General features: G+C 40.1%; 1 protein-coding gene across 1 annotated transcript in view; it reads left to right on the top strand.

Moving 5' to 3' along the window:
* kctd16 (potassium channel tetramerization domain containing 16) overlaps positions 1 to 15,729 on the top strand; it is a 73,058-nt gene extending 57,329 nt beyond the window's left edge. The window contains exon 2 of the mRNA XM_022738994.1: positions 15,266 to 15,729. Coding sequence (XP_022594715.1) covers positions 15,266 to 15,729 — 464 coding nt within the window. The remainder of the gene's footprint in view (positions 1 to 15,265) is intronic.
* The last annotated feature ends 3,474 nt before the right edge of the window (positions 15,730 to 19,203 follow it).

Genomic DNA, 19,203 nt, shown 5'->3' with positions numbered 1-19,203 from the left:
AAAAAAAAAGAAAAAAAAAGAAAAAGAAGTAAAACAGATCAAGTGAAAAAAGAGAGCACGATGGAATCAGAGATAAAGAGGCCAAGTAGAGAGAGTACTGCCAGGATGTGAGAGGATTTAACACCACGATAAGGTTGTATTGATCAGACGCCTTTCAGTCTGCATACCTTTCACAGCCAACAACAGCCTTTCTTAATCTTTTGATTCTTCTTCTTCTCAGTCAATCCTTTCATCACTTCAACCATCCATCCTGATAATCCACATCGATTCAGTCTTAATCCACAATGTTTTTTTTTTTGTTTTTTTTAAATATAAATATTTGGCATTTTGTGATTGAGAACGTGTCTTTTCTGCAGTTTCTTTTCTGAAATGATTGTTTGGTGTAATAACCCAGAGGTCAGCGTAGACTGTTCCTGACAACGCACCACTCCTCAACAGTTGCCTCAGTCATGCAAACGCAAGGCAACAGGGCCACAAAATGGACAACACACTCACCGCCCAAACACTTGAGGTGTTTGGCTGCAGAGTCCTCGGGGGAAATCAGTGCCTGTCCCATAAATTGTTAAATTCTAGTGGCCACATGGGGTCCGTGGTTCATGAACTCCTGTAGAGCTTTATTCACCAAAAAGGAAGCACACAGCAATAACACATTTGTCATATTCATACACAACATGCCTTTCCTTGACATGCACAGATGTGACAGGGGTGCAGCAAATAAAAAAAAAGGTTTTTCCGAGAGACATTTAATGTTTGCTGCATTCCTACAAGTCAAATCAAAAGACTGCTTGAATGGAATCGACACATCATCAAACCATCATCCTTCACCATTAGCCCAGAAAAGTAACAACACACTTTGCAGGTATGTAGGTGATTATGTCCAGTCATTATTTAGAGTGAACAATTCTTTGCTGAGAAAGGGGGGAAAACGCAAACATTTTTTGCATGTATTAACACACCAATTTGTTCCACCTCCTTGTAGTATTAAACAGCTCAGTCATGCAGACACTCATGCAGACAGTGTTGAGACTTTCAGTTACATTACAATGGACAAGTTGTGTGACTTAATTAACTCAACATTGTACTATCACCACCGCTCGGAAAACAGCCAGCCTCCTGGGATTTTCATGCACCAAAGTGTCTTCAGCCTCTTGAGAACGACAATCAACAAAAACAGCAGCGGTCCGTGGCCAGTCATGTGGATGAAAACGTCTAAAGCATGAGAAATGTCTGATGCGGACGCCGTGACTCTGGTTGAACATTTCTTGCACGCCCGCTGAATCCAAGCCTCAAAAAATTCAGGAGGGCCTGCAGGCTAAAAGAGGGTCCTATCTGCTACTAAGTAGGTGTAACTGATACATGGGCCACTGAGCATAGAAGCATGAATCTTTTATAAGCTGAGGAAGGTTAGTAATAAATGCAGCTGAAGTCTTGCATCACATGCTCAGGCTGTATGGGATACTGGTTCATGCTAAGTAGGGCTGAACAATATGCAAAGAAAATCATATAGCGATTATTTCTGGCAGATATTGCGATTGCGATATGAGTCTAGATTTCAGTTGGAAAGGTTGTTTTTGCATTTCATTTTCCCTAAAAATATATAAAAAATGATGATGATGATGATGATGATGATGATGAGATCTTTTTTGGGGCTTGTACCAAACAAGCAAGTTCCCCTACGTCTGGAGAATATGATTAGTAGGCCGGAGCATGTCTGTAGCACCACAACGCTTATGGTGCTAACAATGCACAACAATGTTGTGACACATTTTACCTTTATCAAAGAAATTGCAGTTCCTGCGATTTTTTTTGCAGCTCCTGCGATTTTGATTATATTTCGATCAATTGTGCAGCCCTAGTTCTAAGTATAGGTCGTTGCCTGTCCCAACACTCTGATACGACCCATAGGAACGTCTCCTGAAGTAGCACCATTACAGCAGTCATAATTACGACAGCCACTATGTTTTAACAGTAAGACGTAACGATGGGTCCAGAAAGGACAGTCAGACTTTCTCACGCCTGGTGAAAGAAAGACAACAAGTGGAAAGGAAAGAAAAACGAGACAGAGACATAAAAAGTCTGCAAAGGCACTCCATTATGTTGGCAGAAAGGGGCACGAGGGGTCAGATGACAGATTGGGGAGACAAAGACTGGAGACTGATTGAGGATAATGAAACAAGTGGATGGACGCAGAGCAAAAAAAAAAAATATATACCAGAGAAAGCGAAATAAGAGACAGTACGGCTCAATGTTGCTAATGGTTGGAAAAATTAATAAAGTCATCTTTTAAAGGATGAAAAATGAATGATCACTTTTGCAAATGATGATAATGGTGGAATTAAAATGAATCGGAGCCCAATTTAACCTCAGATTCTCAGAGTCTGTAAGCAGCCGTGCAGATACGACTGAAACCATCACAGAGTCAGCACAGTGTCAGGATTACTACAGTCATGAGGAAACATGCAGTAATCTATAAGCAATTACATTGTGAAAGTAACCTTCCCAACCCTTGTGTGTGCGTGCCTGTGTGTTTATGTGTGTGTGTTACAGATGTATAATGAGCGAACGTGTGTGACAGAGGGACAGAGATAGCGGCTGGTGAACGCTCTGCTGGGCAGCGATAATGCCCGTGCAATTGTTTTGCCGATTACAGCCTGTATGTTTGTGCTGACATCATTTGCAGATAATTCATCACCGGACACTGTGCCAGAGCGTTATTGTTTGTCAGGAGCAATATGCAGTGTGTACTTTTATTACCACAAATGTGTCAATATACATAACTGTTGTGTGTACATATGTCGTCACATATTGTACTAATGTTCACAGTGTGTAAGCTCTTACACTTTCACCCAGCATCCAACCACGGAAATCAATTCTTTTCTTTTTTCTTTTTTTTTTTTAATCAGAGGCCATTGGTCTATTTTTTTTCCCCAATACTTATTCCAACTGTTGGAAATGTGGCTAAAAAGACCCTTCAGAAGTCAGCCATTTCTTCCTGCACACCTTCCACCCCTGGAGTATTCTATTTTTTTTTTGTTAGCGCAGCACTGTGTGTGGTCTGTATTTCCTTCTACTGCTTGCTACATGGTGGTAACATTTTCTGCTGCTTCAGGCTGCTTGCTCAGTTGTTCTTAGATAAAAAAAAAAACACTTTACAGAATCACCTGGTTCCCATTCATCACCCATATTAACCCATGAGGGGCATTACAGTCACATCCGCGCAAATCTTTCAAATCATCACAAGAGAACTGACTGCAGCAAGTCATACAAATAAAATTGAATAAACTGCTGGTGGTATTTCTTGGATTCATAGATTTTCTCACCCCCTTTTTTAGTTAAATCAGCATTTGGCAACTGTTTTTAAACCTTTCCATCAATTTTATGTTACTATTTATACGTTTTTAAGTAACATTGAGAGGATTGATATCATAAACTATTTATACATGGAATGAATACATGGATGATTAATCAATGGATTGATCAATGGTAAAATTGTAATGGTAAAGTAGATGCAGGATTGATTGACAGCTCTGTGGCTAGATGGATGGCTGTAAATAGACCTGGAGATAATATAACTGACCCCCAACCAACTACCTAATAATATGAAAGTAATACTTCTGACATCAATACATATCGCTGGTTCATGCCACAAGAATGTATTGTCATTCAGTAAGAACATGTAAGTTGAAGACTCACTGGCTGTGTCTCTGTGTGACCTTTATGTATTCTGTATGACCAAAAAGCCACTAGTTCATTCCTATAAATGACAGAAGAACTGCTACAGTCTCCGCTTTGAATTTTTCTTCTCTAACATTTATTAATATGAATAGGCTAATTAAAGGGAAAGTGGTAAATATAAACAGTAACAGTGTGAGTGCTGATGGCCTGGCGTTCACTGTGAGCAGCAAGAGACGGGCCAGAGTTATTGGTTTAATTTGCATCACGATGAATGTTTAAGAGAGCAGTCTGGGTTTGGTGGCTTGAAAGTGATGATTTGCACAAGTATTATTAATGAATGCTAACAGAGGCTGGTGCCTGTTAAAAGAAAATGAGAGTTTTTGAACATTCGGAAAGAAGGCATGATTAGTAATCAGTAGGACTGGTCTTCAAGAGGAAAGTTTCACTGAGCCTGCACAGCTAATCTTAAGTGTTTCAAACTACCCAAGTCCCCATTGTTACAATTAGTTTCAGTGCATGTGAGGACAGGGCACTACTGGACTATGTCAGATATTAATTGGTTATTTTTCTTCATGTTGAAACTATGTAAAACTTTCCACCATCCTTAGAAAAATTACTAACTCTTCATACGTATTTTTTTCCTCTTCCTGCTACTTTGCATTGTACTGATCTCTACCTCCCTTTACAACTACTAACACTCTCTTACACATAAGAAATGAAACAAGAATGAAAGCCAGTGTCAGTGGTATCACATTTGTTTGGGGAAGTTGTGCCAATTTGTTATAGTACCTCTTGTAATCTCTGAGGAAAGGCTGCCAGTGTGCTTCTGTAGCATATGGTGGATTATACATGTATTGGTATGTGTTATATACATTTTTAAAAAATACTGTTTGAGATTACTCTAACTACAGAGAGAAGAAGAGGGGAGGAAATCAGTAGGCAGAAAAGTAAGAGGGAAATAAATGTGCTGCTGGAAATGGAAACTCATTGTCACTACATAGTGTCACTCTAAAGCAAAATGTAACACCTGCTTGTGGGGAAGAAGGGGAAGCATTTTCACTCAGAGACAAAAAACAAAACAAGTGTGAGTGCAGAAACACACTCTCCGAGGCGCACCGGCTTTAAATACAGCTGTGAGAAAATGCCAGCAAAAAAAAAAAAGGCTGTGGCTGGTTTAAGAAGCTGAACAGTCAAACACATCATTTCACGCTGCCTTGCAAGGGACTAATTATGCTGCATCAAGAGAAAGACAAGAAGGAGAAGAGCGGGAGAAGGGTGGGTGGGCGGGCGGGGGGTGGGTGGTGCTTCATTCTTGTTATCTATTATGCCAACCTTGCAAATATAGCTCCAACCAGCGATCTGCTTAGGAATACAAGCCTCTTGTGCTCTTGAATATGCTGAATTTTCATTTGACAGCTGACATCTTTGTCCAGAACTTATTCCCAGGGGCAGGGACAGTTGAATCAATATCTGACCAACCGAGCTTCTTCCCGCAGCTAAAAACAAGAGAGCCGGGATGTAAAGCAAGGTCCTGCAGGTTCAGACTGCCGATTGGAACAGCATCTGTCATGCTGAAGTGTCCTTGGGCAAGACGCTGAATCACTGCCAACTTTAATTGCTGTTCTTTTGACCCCTTCCATAGAGGAAGAAAAAAAAAAATCTCCTTGTAGGGATAAACACATTATCACATTTTTATAACATTTAACCTATGAAGACATCAGGTTGTGCCTTAGCGCTAAGAGCAACTCAGCTAACAATTAAAAGAAGACTGTTTTTGTGGGCCCGAAAAGAGAGATTGTCTGAGCTTTTGAACTAAAGTAACATCCATTTTATGGCAGCGATATCAGCTCTGAACCAGAAAATAGACTCATATGCCCAGAAAATCACACAGAGTACAGCCAGTGTCTCATTCTCCGTCTTTTCTGATTGATTCTCTATGGCGCTGCACATCGGTCTGATGCTCAAGGGAGGAACAAATTCTTTCTCTATCTCTCACTTTGTTTTTGCTAGGGTAGTCTAAACCCTCAGTCATATAATCTCAACTTTCCTTGGGACTGCAGTAACAGCACATGTAGGTTTGAGATCCATTAGAAATTCAGTTTTAAACTGTTGGTTGTCGATCAAAGCCATTGGTCTTCGGATTGTAAAATAGAACAGAAAGTGTATTGTAATGTAACTGTACGATTTAAGGCTTATGCAGTACTGACACAGGGGCTTATACAGAAAGGCTTGTGGCTTATACTTTATGCTTGTGGTATTATGTTGTCATGACACCCTTTAACAAAGACTTTATGTACTATAGTCTGATCAAAACTCGAGCGAAAAGAGGAAATATTATTAAAGTATTATTGATAAGAAGCATCCAAACCCAGGCCCAGTCAATATCACAGCTGCAGTCTTGAGACTTGGGTGAACTTGGGTATTAAAACTGTTTACATACCTGTTGTGTACTGATAGAATAAACCATTTGCACAGACACTTTTGTGCTAGCTAGGTAGGATGACTTGCTTTATGGTCCAGTGTCCAGAGTCTTAAACTTTCTTTGCCTCTAGGTCGCGACATCGACATGTCAGTAACTGCAGGTCGAAACTGCTCCTGCTGATACCTTCCTATCCTCTAAGTAGTGCAGGTTGGGATGTGTAAAAATTATTTAACAATGACTGAAAATCCCTTAATAGAGCGTGCTAAAGGCAGATGAGTGACTTTTTCAGTGAGTTACAACCAGGTTCCATAAGCTGCTTCGCATTTAAAAACTAATCTAAAATATAACAAAGAAACAGAAACAACAAAAAAATCCAACAAACTCTACTCTGTTTGGTTTAATATACGATACTAGATGGTAGATGTTAAAGGAAGAAAAATAAGTAGCAGAAATTACAATCTGACACACCATCATTTCACAGAATCGGTTTTTGATGATTCATCCATTTTGCACCAGTGTTCAACTGTCATACTGGAAGATATCCATCACAAAAAGTGTAATGCCACAAGGCATTTTGAGTTTGATTTACTTTTTCTCAAACAAAATTAACTGTAATGCAACAAGTTCAAATGTTTCTGAGGTAAATGGAAAGGAAATGAAATGAATAGCCTAACTGAATAGAACTAAATTAGAAGGCAGGTTGAGGGACGGTGGGTACAGAAAAAAAGTTAATTGCAACACTTCATCACAAAATCAAACACAAAATCAAGGCAAATGCTGAAATGACTCAATTAAACTCCTTCCAATCATTGAGCTTATCTTCAGGTTCCATCTAGAGCTGTACTCCGGCCATAATGTGAGATCCTGAAGCTAATTTGCATCATTTCCAAAAAAAAATTAATGAGCTGATCTGTTATCTGATCAGTACTGATTTGACTATGATATTCTTTGTGAATCTTACACATGAAATCTTCTGTCCGGGGCTGTTGACTTGCTGATATGAAGGAAATAAGAAGGAGTGACAGAGAGAATAAAATGAAAAAGGCGCATGATAGGAAACATGGAAAATAAATAATGGAGAGCAGAAACCTTAATCTGAGAGAGAAAGACTGAGGCAGAGACGAGAAGGCAGGAAGAGAAGAGGTAGGGAGCGAGACATGAGAGCAGAGAGACGCAGACAGCAGCGCAGGGGTGGGAAAGGGAGTGATAGATAGAAGAGGTTTATTTGCTTTTGTTGTGCCAACATCATTTATCTCAAGTGAACAGCCTCCCAGTGCTGAGAGGCTGTATGACAGAAATCAATCAGAGGGCAATCGTCCATACACTTCCACTGATGCGCCAACCCATCGATACAGGCATTAGAAGAGGAATGGTAAGGGAGAGACGCAGAAGGGCAGAGGAAGAGGGAGGGTTGAAAAGTGCAGATAGAAAACAGAGATGGTACAGGGAAAAGAAAGAAAAAAAAAGAACTGAAATAGAGGACTGAAAGGAAAATAATGAATGTTCTGCATGTGTTTAGTTGCTGATTCAAGTGCCAGTCAAAGGTCCATTCATGTTTGTATGACCACCAAACACTCCAGCCGTTGTATCCTTTGTTTTGCTTGCGGCTCTACTCAAGAAGAAAACATAATTATTTTTTTTCTCCCAGAATAAGCCAACATAATGAGGTAAATATGTGAGTCTGTTTGGACTCGCCATGCAATATTTTGGGAACAAAAGCGCTGAATGCTGCATGAGTTGCTTAGAGACATTTGAAAGTAATTTTTTGTTTGTGCTTTTTGGTTCTCTGCTCTCTTTGATTTTACAAATTCAGCAGTGTTTCATCTAAAATGGGGATGGAGGAAGATAAGAAAATTAAAGATACACACTCAGCTGTTGATTTGCCAATGTTTTGAGTCAGTGCTTTCATTCATAGTTTTTTTTTTCTTTTTCTTTTTTTCTTATAGTTTATTTATTTATTCAATAGGGAGAATGTAATTTAACAGAATTCTAAAAACAAAGCATAAAACTGATGTGTTGCACCGGGCGTTTTTATAGCTATAGCTAATTTTCAACTCTATTTGGGCTTTTACATGTGCAATTACAGCTAATCCTCATTATCATAAAACTACAATACACTACAGATATGGAAGTAGAGTATAATACGAGACAACAACAGCAAAAACAACATAATTGGTAATATCATAGAAATAGCAAAAAAATATACATATGTACAGTCTAAAGGGGTGTACTGCTGTTGACAAGCTTCACAAGAGAAACGGTTAAGTTGATAGATAGTATGGTCAGGGTGAGGTCAGTGGTTGTGTTCTGCCAATCTTAGCAAAAGGAGGCAAAATATGTACTCAGCCCGAGAGGAAGTCTCGCCTGCCAGTCCAAAATCAGGGTGATAAAGCAGACCTTATCAAATTCTACAACCCTTATCAAATTCTACAGGTGTATGTAGTGAGTGCGATGCACAGAATGCCAGAATCAGCCAACACATATGACAAGAAATGTGTTGCTGTTGAGGCATATAGTGTCAGTCTTTTGCTTTGGAATACAAAGACCTGTACTGTGTATGACCATCATAAATATTGACACAGGATGAAACTGTCTACATGTAGTCTATATATCAGATGATATGGTACACAACTGCTCATAGAGGGAAATGACAGACTTTTAAATAACAGCTGATGTGAGGAAATGACATGACAGATGGACGATGGATATGAAATCTGCAATATGCGTGCGTGCGTGCGTGCGTGCGTGCGTGCGTGTGTGTGTGTGTGTGTGCATTGTGTGCGTTTATTCAAATTAATTGTGAGTGTAGTGTAAGTCAGCCAGTTCTTTTTACTGACCAGAGCTAACACAAGCTGTTGAGGTCCCTGCTGAGATCAATACATCAGAGCCAGGAGCACCTGTCAGGAAGCATTGTCTGTTTGTGTGCGTTTGTGCGTTTGTGTGTGTAATGGCATGTGACAGTCATGGGACTACGGTCAGACCTCCTGCCCGCTGCCCTAGAAGAGAAACAACACAGATCAACTGCTGCACATACAGTATAACGTAACACATACACACGCACGAAGCGAGGGTGTGTGTGCTGAGTGATGCTGGCCAGAGGCACGGCCGACAGTCTGACACCTCTGATGACATGAATGGGAACCCCACCTGACACCAGCCTCCCTTTCTCTGCCCAAAGGCATACAGATAATAGTTCCAAGGCCAATGTCACTTAGACACTGAGGGATGACCACAGGCATGCACACACACACACACTCACTCTGTCAATGCATACCTCTCTCTCTCTCTCTCTCACACACACACACACAAACCGCACTACAACATCCCTAATGTATATGGAGGAAAGGAGGCTGCAGCAGTATGGCACACAAACTGACCTACATCAGGCTCTCACATATGGTGCATCACCTCACATGTTACATGTATGTGCATGTACATTCTCAAGTTACACACAAACACACACCTACACAAACATGCGCTCAACCCTGAAGGAAAGCATGACCTTATCCTCACATGTGAGCGCAAGATGCCACACATCCATCTGTATACTAGGCCTTCGCACAGATAACGTATACATTTACACACATATTACATTGTGCAGAAATGCACACACATACTGAGAGAGACTGAGCAGCATGGGAACACACAAATTATATTCTGAGTTTTCAGGAACAAAGTGACTTATTTTTTTCCACCACTTTTGTTGCTTAATTTGCATAATAGGCATAAAATTAAAATACAACGAAACACAAGTAAAGAACATTATGTTATAATAATATATTAATTTAAAAAAATACAGCAGACCTATTTACTCGTTAACCCTGCTGTGCGGAGCTTTTGTCTTCCCCCTTCTGGCAGTGAGAGTAATTACACAAACGCTCATTTCCGCCGAGGAAAAGCCACACCAATGGTAATCCATGTTTGTCATCTTTAGACTATAATCCTTCCTTTAAACACTGAATTTCTCTTTTATCTGGAGCATCAGAAAACTATTCTTGGACACATCCTAGGTTTTTCTGCCAAAGGCTCCATCATACTCCTTGTTGCCGAAGCCTTCTCTGTCTCCGTCGCTACTGTTACTTCCCTCTTCAGCTCTGGCAAACCAGTCATTGCTGGTTGACATAAAACACAACACTACCGGTGCGCGGTAATGCGCGGAAATGTCGTTGGATTTAAAACTTCGGTATACTCCGAAATACAGAGAGACTGACCAGGCGGTGATGGGCTTAATCAGCAATGTGTGAACTCATGGCAAGGGCTTGAATGTGACAGACGTTCCCGCACTCCAGCTTTAAGCCCGAATCCTTGTTTATCTAGGGTGCTGTAGGTCTGATGAGTTAAAATGCCATTTCGATTTACAGTAATGCTTGTGTCTAATTTACACAGTAAACACGATCTCACACAAGAGCTGCTCAGCACAACTTAAGTCTTTTCAGTTGGTCCCTGGAGCAGTTTGCAGATTAAGTGCCTTGCTCAAAGCTCAAGGCAAGCGCTCCTGATTCACTTCCTTGCACAGTTTTATCCTGAAGGTCCCGGTTTGAATCGGCTACCTTCTAATCACATGCCCAATTCTCCAACCTCCAGGCTGCAGTCTGCTCCAGCACAAACTACTGTACAATACATAGCTACGTACATTCTAGTTTAAATAGTTTGTTAGCTGTCATCTAAAAATATGTTTGCCGGCAGTATTCTTGTTACTGTACAACATGTAAGCTGTTTACTTGCTTGTTGGTATTTTCATTTATTTGATAAATTAACCAATATATTATTCAGTGAGTTTATAATAGCAAGAGGCGGCTGGGCAAATGTAGCAGCTGATGAAACGGAGAAAAGACATAAAAACTCAGCCCTTAAGAAGTGCAGAGTACCATGAATGTGGCGTGGGATCATGCCCGTCTCCACTGTGCTGTCCAAAAAAAAAGAAAAAAAAAATCAATAACATAATGCAAGCAAGAGATTGAGAATTATTAAGAGTAACATGTGAAGACATCAACACCAGAAATTGGGAAAGAAATTCTCCTCAGCTCATCTTTTCAGGTATTTTCCTGTCTTGTCAGTGGACTGAAGTTTTATCCTTCCAATTATTTACTAAACAAGATTCATACTGATTGAGTTAGCAATGAGTGGGTGCCAAGGTTTTATACTTTAAAATATTACAGGTGCCATAATTCATTCAAAATAGTATTCAGTTCAAATTCAGACACATTTATGCTGCAGTAAGTGTAGCTCTTCCTCACGTCCTGTGATTTATTCTACATCTTTCCAAAAATGCTGACATGCATGTGGGCGTGATTGACAGGAACGAGGGGGATGCCCTCTCCCCAAGACATCTCCTGAATGGTATGAGGAATGAACCTTAGGTTATTTTTCTAAGTGAGTGGATCATTCAAGAGAATCGTTCATCCGTCATACAGAGAAACTGTCAAATCCATGGCGTTTAGAGAGCTAAAACACCTCGTCTATAACAAAAATCTGTGCTTTTCTTATAATAATGTATACTTTTTTCACAGGAGGAAATTAAGCTCTCTAACACTACCTGTTATACAGCACAGCCACCAACATATTGCACCAAACCACTGACTTAAATAGTAGATGGACAAGACACTGCCCCATTAAATGGATTGCTCAGGCATGATGCAGGGAAATTTATCACAATTCCTGCAGTTTAAATGACTTCAGGTGCAGAAGAACAAGCAAACTTTCAATTACAAATGTCCATCTGAGTGATGGATGCAAGCATCCTTTGGGCCGCTCATTAACAAGACGCATCATTCTTCCCCAGTATAATTAAAATCAGACCGTTTGAGGTAGCTACTATAGCCTTTCAAACTCTGAAACCTTGACCTTTAATTATGGCACCTCCGTCAGTGTAAATTTTGACGCTCCAGCACACACTGCCAAGATGCATCATTCACTATAGTTAAGCAAAATTGGCAAAATTGGCAAAATTGGACCGGAGGTGTCTGATTTATCAACTTTGAGGCAAATGCTTTGAGCCTTAATTGCTGCATTGGACCAACACCGGAAAATAGTGTGTTGTTTATTTCAAAATGAAATTAGTGGCATGGTTACAGTATTACCTGAGAAGTTATGTATGAACACAGCCTGAACTTTAAAGCCTTTTCACTGGACTGGGATCAAATTTTTACAATGTTACAGTTAATGTGTGATTCAGAATAATGAAGTAGCTGCAGTGATTTGACAGGTAGATACAAATTATTTCAGGTAGATAGAAAACGAAAAAAAAAAAACCTGAAATAACATAACATAAAACGGTTGTTTAATTTTAAACTCTATTAGCAGGACATTATAATCATACAGTGTACAGTAAATATCAATGAGAAAATGCAGGTCAACACCATTTACACTTTTTTTCCACTTCAATTAGCAGGGGAAATTGGTTTTACTACTAAAATAACTCGATGTGCTATGAAGCATCAACACAGCATACTGAAATATCCTTTTAGGAACATAATTATAGTATCACTGTGCAGATGGGGCTAGAGACACCACTCAGTGAGTTATTATACCAATCTCCGTTAACAGTGCTTGGATGTTAAAGTCCCTGTAAATAGTGTCCTCAATTGAATTATTTGCCAGCCTATTTGTCATGAAGCTAAAGGTTTGACAGGAAATCCAACTGGTCAAAATGATACATCAGATCCCTCCCTGGTAGTCTTTAGAGGTAGCGTGGCTAATAGCCACTCGCAATACCTGTACATTAAAGCAGCATGTCACTGACAAGACTTGGGAGTGTGAAGAGCTAAACGGAGGTTGATGTAATTACTAAACACCAAAGCTTAATCAGAATATCATAAATCAAATATACAGATGCAATGCCGCACACGTGCATGCACACACACACACACACGCACACACGCACACACGCACACACGCACACACGCACACACACACACACACACACACACACACACGCACGCACACACACATACATATACACACATTTAGCAAGGTTCTTTAGGACATTCGTTACTGCAGCTTCAGCCATCCAATCATGTTAATTTTATTTGGACAGGCAGATTGGCCACTGGTAGATTTAACAATTCACCAGAGTCTCAGGCCATTTTTCAAACCACAAATCATGAGTCTACATCTCATCGATCAGAGGGCGCCCTATTAACTCAGAGTGACATAAATTAACTTGTGTCCCTAAACAAAGGTTGGGAGACACCATTGCACCTATCATGGGGTTACATTCTCTATCCTGTCTGCAACTCTGCAACTATGAGCACATTTTATTTCGTGTTTATATCTGAGACCTGTGTATGTGTGCATAGAAATGTGTTGGTGCATGTGAAAGCTTTAAATGCCAGTGGTAATTAAAGAGAGCCAGAGCTGGTATGAGCGACAAAGGATGTTGTGTTCCATTTCTGTCACTGCCTTTGATGGGTGATGTTTATTTAACATACAGTAGTTCAGCAGTCTATGTGGGTGTGTGCATTTGTCTGTGTATATTTACGTACTGGACTGAATATTAGTGCTCTTGCCATTTAGACTAACAGTGGGAATGAGTGTCAAAGCCTTCCAAGAAATATTTCTTCTATTTACACTCACATAAATGTAGTTGTGATACATGGTAGCTGTTCCTCAGTGGTACACGGAGGAACAAATATTGGTTGAATGAATCGATTTCTGCTCTGCAGCCTCTCTATAAACAAGCCAAATATGCTGCTGAGGACAAAGGGAATTAAAAGCAGGGGGGCACTTATTTTAAGCAGTGTTATTTATAGTCTCATACTATCTTGTTTGAATTGAAATGCTCAGCGGCACATAAAAAGAAACGATGCTACAACTGAACTTGAGGAAAAGAAAGATGCATGAAAAGCTGTGTGTGTGTGTGTGTGTGTGTGTGTGTGTGTGTGTGTGTGTGTGTGTGTGTGTTAGTGTAGATGGTGAGGGGCCGGTAATCAGAAGTGGGGGCAGCATTGCATGTGTGCACTTGCCTTAAGGATTTGGATCTCTCTCCCTCACTAAACAGAGAGGAGTCCATCAGCAACAGATACCCCTTCAATTATTCAGGAGGTTAGCATGAAAAATAAATGGCTGTTTCCTGCAGTGAGAGGTGTGGTGCCAGCCACTCTGGTTCCCCTGAATCTTTCAGCCCACTGTACACTCACAGAGGTTAGGCTGGGCAATTGATTCCTTTCAGCAATGATTATGGATCACTGCTTTTGTCTCATCATTGGCCAAGACCCACAACTACTGGGCAGCTGCCTCGACCTCATCACCACTGAGAAAATTAAGCTCCAGGTCGTGGTGTGAAATAGTTGTGATACTCAAGCGAGCTGTTTACTGTACTATTGAGGGAAAGCAGCTCAACAGAAACTCTCCTCTGAACTGTGCCACGGCAATTCCAAGCATTGCATAGAATTTCAAAACCTTTTAGCCGATGATGGAAAACACTTCAAAAGATTGAAAGAACAAAAAGGTTGTAAAATCAGGTATTTAAATACTGCTAATGTGAGTCTGTTTGTTTGCCAACTCATTTGGTGATTTGCAGGTCAGAGTCAGGTTTTTCAGAGTCTACCTTACTTATAACCATTTAATCTAAATGACTGTATGTAGCTAGGAACTGCACCACACAAATATACCCATATAAACACACATTGCCGGTCTGTAACAATACTACAATCAGTTTTCCTCGTACATGTTTAAAAACTTCTATTTGTACCACAGTCTTTCGTTAAGTCCAAATACCCTTATCTTCAGTGCCTTACTGTAAATACACGCAGAGCATGTTTATCTTCAAAAATTTTCATTGCATGTTTGCAAAAGGTTCAAGCTCCTCTACTTGTTTCATGTGACAGTGTGGATCTATGAGGGTAGTTTTCTGAACAATACCGGCCTGTCACACAGGCAGCCAGCTCACTTCTATGATTAGACTGGAAGCAAGCCAGTTGTCCCTGATGTCATGTCACTTTGTTCTAGGTGATAGTCATTTGGCATTAGCTGAATTTTGGTCTTTGTCTGTCTTCAGTGCTTCTTACTTTGCCTTTCTTCTCCTGTCTGACTAATTTGTGCCTCTCTTTGTGCCACCGTCTCATTTTTCTCTTCATGATGATTTGCCCAGAAGGAAAGAAAAGGTGGGAAAAATAGCTCTGCATAGGATCTAATGTTAGCTCCCTCTTTGCTTTTCTCTCTTTCCAGGCGGTCCATCACGTTGGTCCTCCCCTCCATGTGATTGCTGCTGCAAGAACCATAAGGGTGACGGCGAAGGCGAGAGTGGCACTTCCTTTAACGACCTCTCCACCTCGAGCTCTGAGAGCCAGTCAGAGGCCAGCTCACCCCAGGGAACAGTCATCTGTGGCCCGGTTAGTCGCCAATCACACCCCCACGCCAATGTCCAAACCCTGGACAGGCCACTGAAAAAGGGCCCCGTCGCCATGCTCCAGCAGTCCGAACAGCGGCGTAAGAGTGACTTGCTGCGCACGCTCACGGCGAGCTCCCGCGACACCAGCACCTGCAAGAAAAGGCCAGCGAAAGAGAAGCTGACGGTCGAGGAGGAGCTGGAAAAGTGCATTCAAGACTTCCGCAAGATCAAGATCCCAGAGAGGTTCCCCGAGAGGAAGTACATGTGGCAGGCTGACCTGCTGAGAAAGTACCGCCTCTGAGCCAGGAAACAGGAGAGAGGGAGCAAACACATGAGGCCAAGGATCAGTTTACATGTTTTTTGATCATGACTTTTGCAACAAAATGGAGGCAACACTAAACTCATTTGAATCCAGTTCCTGAGGGAAATTTTCTCCTGTATGTCAGCAGATTGAACGTCTACGCAGAAGCTAGAAAGAAGCATAAAAAAACAGACTGATCTCTTATTGACGTATGTATGTGTGTGTGTGTAGTTTAGGTCTACTGTATGTACTTGTAAGTATGTGCTGTACCTTGCTGAATGCTTCAGAGCTTTGAATAATTTATCCCTGAGGACCAATCACAGTGGGCGAAAGACATCTGATCGACCAACCGGAAGCTTGCAAATGGCTACACTGGGATTTACTGAGGGTCACTGGACTGTACACACTGTCATCTGACATCACTGAGAACCCATCCACAGAGCCACAGTCCACAAAGACAAACACTGATTTAGTTTGTGAATGTGTGTGTGTGTGTATGTGGGTGCGTGTGTGTGTGTGTGTGTGTGTGTGTGTGTGTGTGTGTGTGTGTGTGTGTGTGTGTGTGTGTTTCGCACCCAGGTGGCCTAGAGGTCACAGATAAATCTGCATCAGGATCCATTAATAATTCATGCTGTCCCGACAGTGCTCTCACTATAAATACACCCAGAGCTCTCTGCTGCCAGGGTAGTGTAAACAGCTGGGTCAATTACTTTACTTTTAGGCAACATTTGAGGACTTCTGAGGCAGGAGGAGGTACAATTTCATCAGCAGCACAATTCATTTCCTTCTTCTAATATCAGTTGTATTGCAAACGTACCCCAAGTGAATCCAACCACCATACACTGCATTGATTTGTTGCTGCGTTGGCTAAATGTAGAGCAATACCCAGGTTACAGTGTGAAGGATAAGTGAAAGAGTGAAGGATCTGATTTGATAGTCAACCCACGGGGAAATACAGAAGTCCTGATTCAACACACCTATACACACACACACACCCTTCCATTTATTGGACTGGCATTTAATCCCATTTACATTACTGAAATCAACAGAGCACTCACAAACGCACCCACACAAACACACAAAGCAATCAATCGTGAGGTCATTTAAATGTTCAATATGACACCTGCATCGAATACGGACAGAAGTGGACAGGATCGCTAGATTTGCTAACCCCTGTCAGGACAGACCGATGCGTTCTGCACTGACTCCTGACATGGTAATCAATAGTTATTGATGATAGAGTCCGGTGATAGAGCCGATAGACGTGGCTCTTGTTTACAGTTATTAATGAAGCCCCTGGGTTACTGACAAAGGCAAGCTGTTTGTGAAAATTAGCCATTATTCATGCATTCATTTAAGTACTCTTGGCTCTGTCAGAGTCAATGGGATGTGGATTGCAATGTGGCTGCAGAAACAAACATTGCAGATAGCGTATTTTAAAAGAGCACAATTCAAGAACAGTTTAATTTCCTGGTAGGTTGATTGTTATTTATTTAAGGCTGTTGTTGGATCATATATATATATAAATACTGACAGAATGATTTAGAAATAATTTAATAGAGCAAATTAAATTATTGACCACAATAAATGGCTAAAAGCACACAGACGTCCACTGGTGTTGGAATCATAACTGAGTTCTTTTTAGAGTTATGGTGGTAAACCCAAAAAGAATTGTTGTCAGATGCATTGTTTATTTAAAGAGGTAGTGTTACTCACATCTCTCGTTTTAGGACGGAACATATATGAAAGGACTGAACGTATACAACAGTCACAACTACAAAGGAAACAAGTGACATGTCAGAATTAGAGTTCAAGATGTTAAAATCTTTTATTGGTACAAGTAAATCAGATGTTAATGTGTTTGTAATTCCGACAACACGACCAATAAAATGTATGCCGTTATGATATAATATGAGACAAATCTGATCAGATTTGTTTTGGAGTTTCTTTAAGATGAAGTAACTAAAGTAGACGACTGGCGATCAACTGCTTACAGATAAATGTGTTTGTTGACCACAGCTTCAGGTGAAATTTGAGGTATTTATGAATGGTGTGACAATAGACAGCTGTGATGAAAAATGTGGTTTGAGTTGTTAAGTTTGAAATATTATGAATTGACTTGTACTGATGAAAGTTCACAATGACCTTGGTAGCATAAGATTAAAAAAAAATAGGGGAGGAAGTGGAAATAATTTTCACAGAGAAACTTGATTTGAACTTCTCATAGTGTATATTTGTTCTAAAATCTTATGAAAGTGCAGAGGAGTGGGCTTCATAAACAATCAACGCTTTTTACAAAGCACAAACTAAGTATACAGTTTAATTAAAAGCACACCCAAATAATAAAATATGCAGAATATATACTTATTCAAAAATCACTTTATTTAAAAATGTCCCTGATATGTTCATAAAAACTGATATTACAAAATGTTTTATTATACTTATTTTTCTATCCAAAGGCCTTTAAATTAATATATAATCAAATGCCCTTATGTTTCCCATAAAATGTATTTCCTTTGAGAGAACTGGTTGGAGGAGATTTCCGGTTATATTCAGAAATATGGTTGCAATAGGTGCTAGATTCAAACCTTCCATTTTCCTCATGTCAATACAATGAAAATTACTTATTTTTCTACACTGCTGGAATATTACGTTTTCATTTCAAAGCCATTTATCTTATCAGTTTAAGTTGAAATATGTTAATTCAGACTACATATCATATGTAAATAATCATCATAAATCATACCTAACCAGAATAATGTATTATACTCTCTGTATATAACATGCAAATCCATGAGGCGTGGCTGCTACTTTGTTCTTGTGATGCAGTAGACTGACACTAATGTAATACAGCCATTCTTGTTTTATCATTTCTAGTGTTGGGCCATCAGGGATGAGGGAAAATATAATACACTACTATACCATGCTATATACCACAATAACAAGTGATAAGTTAATCGATTTTCAGGACAAAAGTGTCATAAATGGTCGGTCAGCACATTTGTCTGATAGCACCACAGAGGCAGTCACTGCTGAATAAGACCATTCAGTGACTGAATTGCGATCAGTAGATCTTCAAATTTATATTTAGTGTTTATCAAAGAGAAAAAAAAAAAAAAAAAGATTGTTTAAAAGTCAAAAGCTACAAACTGTTCAGCTGTAACACTGGAGCTTCGGTTACCACACAGTGCAGTCAGAAAGTGTTAGGACTATGATTTCGTTTTTTTTGTGCGTGTGTGTGCTGTTTTGGCTCTGTACTCCAGAACATTGGGTTTGAAATTAAACAAAGACTATGAGGTGAAATTGCTGACTTCAAGCTTCTAACAGTGTTTGTTTCATCCATATTGGGCAAACCCCCCCCACCCCCCACCCAATTATAAAACAATCCAGCAGGATAATGATTCTAAACACAGAGGCAAAGCAACAAAGGAGGTTCTATGGATTAATACTTCAATGTTTCTTGCCTGATCAAGT

Source organism: Seriola dumerili, unplaced genomic scaffold (assembly GCF_002260705.1).
Source record: "Seriola dumerili isolate Sdu_G_001 unplaced genomic scaffold, Sdu_1.0 BDQW01000040.1, whole genome shotgun sequence".
NCBI lineage: Eukaryota > Metazoa > Chordata > Actinopteri > Carangiformes > Carangidae > Seriola > Seriola dumerili.
This window is presented reverse-complemented; position numbering and strand designations above follow the sequence as displayed.